This window comes from Opisthorchis viverrini (assembly GCF_000715545.1).
Source record: "Opisthorchis viverrini unplaced genomic scaffold opera_v5_136, whole genome shotgun sequence".
NCBI classification, from domain to species: domain Eukaryota; kingdom Metazoa; phylum Platyhelminthes; class Trematoda; order Opisthorchiida; family Opisthorchiidae; genus Opisthorchis; species Opisthorchis viverrini.
In genome coordinates, this window is record NW_008751793.1 from 748,695 (window position 1) to 753,163 (window position 4,469).

Sequence of the window (4,469 nt, forward strand, 5' to 3'; positions counted from 1 at the left end):
TTCGCTGCGGAGTTATTTATTAGGAAATGCCAACTGACCGTTTACAGACTATTGGACAGAGAAGCAAAACTCTCATTTACATCTTATTTACAAAAACTGGACATCCATCTTCTCCTAAACGCGTCTTCTCGAACTTTCTTGGATATTCATTAACGCCATTCATTCATTGCTCAAATCCAAGCAAATGTTACAAAGCGACTCCACAAATTCCGCAACAGATCTCCCCTTTTCAAGAGACGCGAAGCGAAATTCCAAGAACAACACATACTACTCGCATTCCTCCCCATCAGTAGTATCACCCTGTGGACATGACGATTGGAAGACGTCATCACCGTGAAGTATCATCAAACAGGAGGGGAAAATGAGGGCAGCAGCTATGAAAGCTAGTCCGTACAGATAAATGTAACTTCAAGGAAATTCTGTTATCCGTTTAAAAATGGTGACGCGTCCAAACGGTCCATCGAAAATAACCTTTTTTGATTGAAAGAATCAAATTTGAGGCGCTATGTTATGATTGTGTTGCACTGCTCAGGACGGCTTCGAACCATACATCTGTCGGTCGCAAGCTCGAGTCTTAACTACTGAATTTCACTTTATGCTACCCCGTTAGTTGCTACATATGACAGTTCATTTGTTGCTGTCAGCAGAGTGCACATGAAATTTTACTCCGCAAGTGAAGTAAGGCTATGCTGAAAGGCCAAGATGTTTCATCGTTTGGTGAATCAGCAGCCGGTTATTAGCCATCGGCTAATCGCTATGGACATGACGATTGAAAGACGTCATCACCGTGAAGTATCATCAAACAGGAGGGGAAAATGAGGGCAGCAGCTATGAAAGCTAGTTCGTACAGATAAATGCAACTTCAAGGAAATTCTGTTATCCGTTTAAAAGTGGTGACGTGTTCACAACGTCCATCAAAAGTAAGCTTGTTCGATTGAAAGAATCAAATTTGAGGCGCTATGTTATGATTGTGTTGCGCTGCTCAGGACGGCTTCGAACCATACATTTGTCGGTCGTAAGCTCGAGTCCTAACCACTGAATTTCACTTTATGCTACCCCAATAGTTGCTACATATGACAGTTCATTTGTTGCTGTCAGCAGAGTGAACCTGAAATTTTATTCCGCAAGTGAAGTAAGGCTCTGCTGAAAGGCCAAGATGTTTCATCCTTTGGTGAATAAGCAGCCGGTTATTAGCCATCGGCTAATCGGCACCGCAAGCATTCGGTCACGTGATCTGGCATCGGTTGAATCTCTGATTGACGACTTCTCTCTGAGAAAACATACTACTTGATCTACGTAACAGCATATCGATGAAGATGACACCGTATATGATGTCAGTGTTTTCACCCATAGCTTGATAGACTAAAGGGTTTATTGTCAAACTAATTACAACATTCTATTAAGGTGAGTGAATTTGGCGCGCTGTTACATTGTGAGTTAGAAGGAACTAACGCGAGATCTTTTATATCGTTACATGTTTACTGACATCAGAAATATTTTCTTGAATTTAGGCACATCATCCTTCCAAAAGTGTGAGTTCTGTTTAACCTTGGCACCGCTAAAACACAAGCTTGCCAAACTTATACTACTCAAAAATGACTCAGTACTATTCACATCTCCGGGGTGGTCGAAACGGAAGTTCGTGATGCCTACCCCTGTGCTATCCGCACCCGGAATGTTCAAAGAACATCCCCATTTTTATTTTGGCAACCGACAACCACATTAAGAACATGGTGCGGGCACACATGCTAAATTCGGTGTGTCATACCGATAGTAATTTGACAGTGCCCGCCACTGGGAACAAAACTAAGTCAAGATATCCAATGAACCCGTTACAAATCATTGAATGCGCGTAACCACAGCGGTGACTCCACACAAGTAGGATCTAACGGTGCGTACCCAAGTACCCCACGCGTTAAAACCAAAAGTGAAGATCCCGACTTAGAGGCTGGATCAGAGTCTTCGTTCTCTGGGAGTGTCCAAGTAGCCGGCCGGATGGTGAGGATGGGTTCGAACCACGGATGTTCCGGCTAATAAGTTTGCGCCTTAACCACCGAACTTTCCCGAGATCAGAGCGGAAGATAATCACGGAAAATTCTCTGCATGACAGAGGATAGATGGGTACGCTAGTAGACTGTGTGTTTCGTCGTTAAAGCGCTAATTTCGGGACTGACCTTCAACCATGTTTAGGGCGTAACGACAACCGACCCGTGATGGCTGAGCTTCGCCAATGAGTGGATTCTTCAGAATTTTGAAAATACAAGCTGCCCTAGATAGCTGTTAGCCAAAGGATGAATGCTTTCAGGAGAGGTGAACTCAAAGGACTGTATCCTCCAGAAGTGTGAACCTGTTTTACTTTTGTAGCCACGTCTGGACTATAGACATGTGTGGGGTTCAAGACCAGAAGGCTCGTGATTCGACACCAATCATCATCATCATCATCATCATCGACAGAATGACATCACTGTTCAACACCGATGCTTCACTGCCGTACTTTGTACGAGGGCTGATACACTGTCAGGGCGCCCACAGCTAGACAGGAGGACGACTAGGGTCCTCAACGAAAGCCTTCGGCTTAAAAGTCTAACCGCAAGGCAGCGACGATTGGCGTGAAATTCAAAAGCATTACCATTTTTGCGGAACACCTCGCCATACATGTTCCAACCTTGAGGGCCACATTTTTACGGAATACGTCGGCATACATGTTCCAACCTCCAACCTTGAGGTCAAGGAGACTGTGTTCGTCAGAGCTCTACCAATAGACCAACCTGGTGTGAGATACTCTGTGAGTGTCGTGGGACACTCTCCAGTATAGCTCACTGGATCGCTGAAGTGCGCGAACCGTCACACCGCGGTAAGGTCAAATCTCTTCGAACCCATTCCCTGCATCTCGACTGTGTTCGCCCTCAATATGTGATAAATCGATAATTCCTTGAAAAGTATGAAATCTGACGAGAAATATAGGGGAAGGAGATTAATCTTCTTTGCTTCCCCGTTTCCTTGGATTTAACCGCGATGAGTTCCAAGTAGGGTTACTTCTCATAAGCAATTTCCAGGTCAACACTATCCCTGCGGAAGAAAGGTCTTGATGCTTTACACATTAGGACCCTTCCCTGTGATCAGTAACTGAGGGGACTACACGACATGCTCTGTTTAGATTTATTTACCAATCAGGGAGCTTCTAACCAAAGTCACGTGTCCGGCCTTCACATACCCATCTGATAATCGTGAATAAGCACGAAAGCGCTCGTGTGCCTGGGCTTTTTTAGTGATTCGACTGCACTTTAACAACAAACCAAAGCGTTTTGATACAAGGCATTTCTTCGCTCCTGGCTGAAATAAGAGCACAAAAACCTGCAACAAGAGAGTTTGGTGACAATCGGTAGATTTATTGCTGGGCAACGTTTCGCTTTTGACGCAAAAGCTTCGTCAGGCCAAGTGGCTAGGTTCCGAGGTTGGTCGAGATTTAAGGCGGAAGGAGAACCAATCAGCTAAGTCAAGCTAAATCTCTGTTGGGTGTCGGCCGAGGGATTTTAGTGTGTTAGAGTGGTTGAACAAGTGTTGGGTCGGTGGGGAAACCTACATGTGTTTGGGTCCAGCCTAGGGTCTAGTTCTTCTGGTTCGGTTCATTTGATGGTCCCTCTTGAACGTCGTTTGAACTTTCTGTCCGTCTGTGTGGATGAGCTAGTGCTAAGATAGTTGGGATGCTGTGACCTTTGCTCCGATTGGGATTTCGACCCCCCACCCCCGGTTTTCCCAATGATTGGGTTGACAACAAGAGTGTTTTATCAAGACAGGAACGTTCAAGTTTGTCACTGAACAGTGTTCGTTTTCTCACAAAGTGGTTTTAAAACGGGAAACGAATGGCAATCAAAATTATTGAATTTGTGTTGATCGAAGCGATTGCGCCGCGAGGTACCGAACCACTCACCTTTCCGGAGTTGGCTTCTCGACTACGTTTCAATCCGTGTCGTAACTCTGACAACTCGTTTGTTAGATTCTGCAGCGCCGCGGTCTCCATACTCGGCGGGTCATGTTCGTACATGTTATTCATCCTTCTGGACTGGGGACTTCGGTGACGAGATAGCGTCCTCGGTTCCGGAGAATCTGTATGTCGGTGTCCTTCCAATGAACGACCGCGCGCTGGGGGACGTCGAGGATGTATTGCATTCCAGTCGGTAATATGACAGGGTAGGGAGCGACGAACCGGCTCGTACGGATGTCCACCAGGAGCTGGATTGTTTCGGGACTCACGCGTTGAGGATAAGTGCCGTGAATGACCTTTGGACGGACCAAGAAAGAGGTAGTTCAATCAATGATCTGATCTGATCCGATCTGTTCAAAACAATGCTCACTATCTGGGGAGCGATTTGTATTGGTAAAAAATAAATAAATCGTTCGCTTCGTGGTTTTTGCGGCGAGATATTAAAGTTGTATCGATCTCGACTTTTAGACCTGGGTCGCCGATA

General features: G+C 45.5%; 1 protein-coding gene across 1 annotated transcript in view; it reads right to left on the reverse strand.

Moving 5' to 3' along the window:
* Window positions 1–3,931: 3,931 nt before the first annotated feature.
* T265_14067 (hypothetical protein) overlaps window positions 3,932–4,469 on the reverse strand; it is a gene marked incomplete at both ends in the record, with an annotated part of 69,258 nt that continues 68,720 nt past the window's right edge. Inside the window, one exon of the mRNA XM_009171865.1 lies at window positions 3,932–4,281. Within this exon, the coding sequence (XP_009170129.1) occupies window positions 3,932–4,281 (350 nt within the window). The remainder of the gene's footprint in view (window positions 4,282–4,469) is intronic.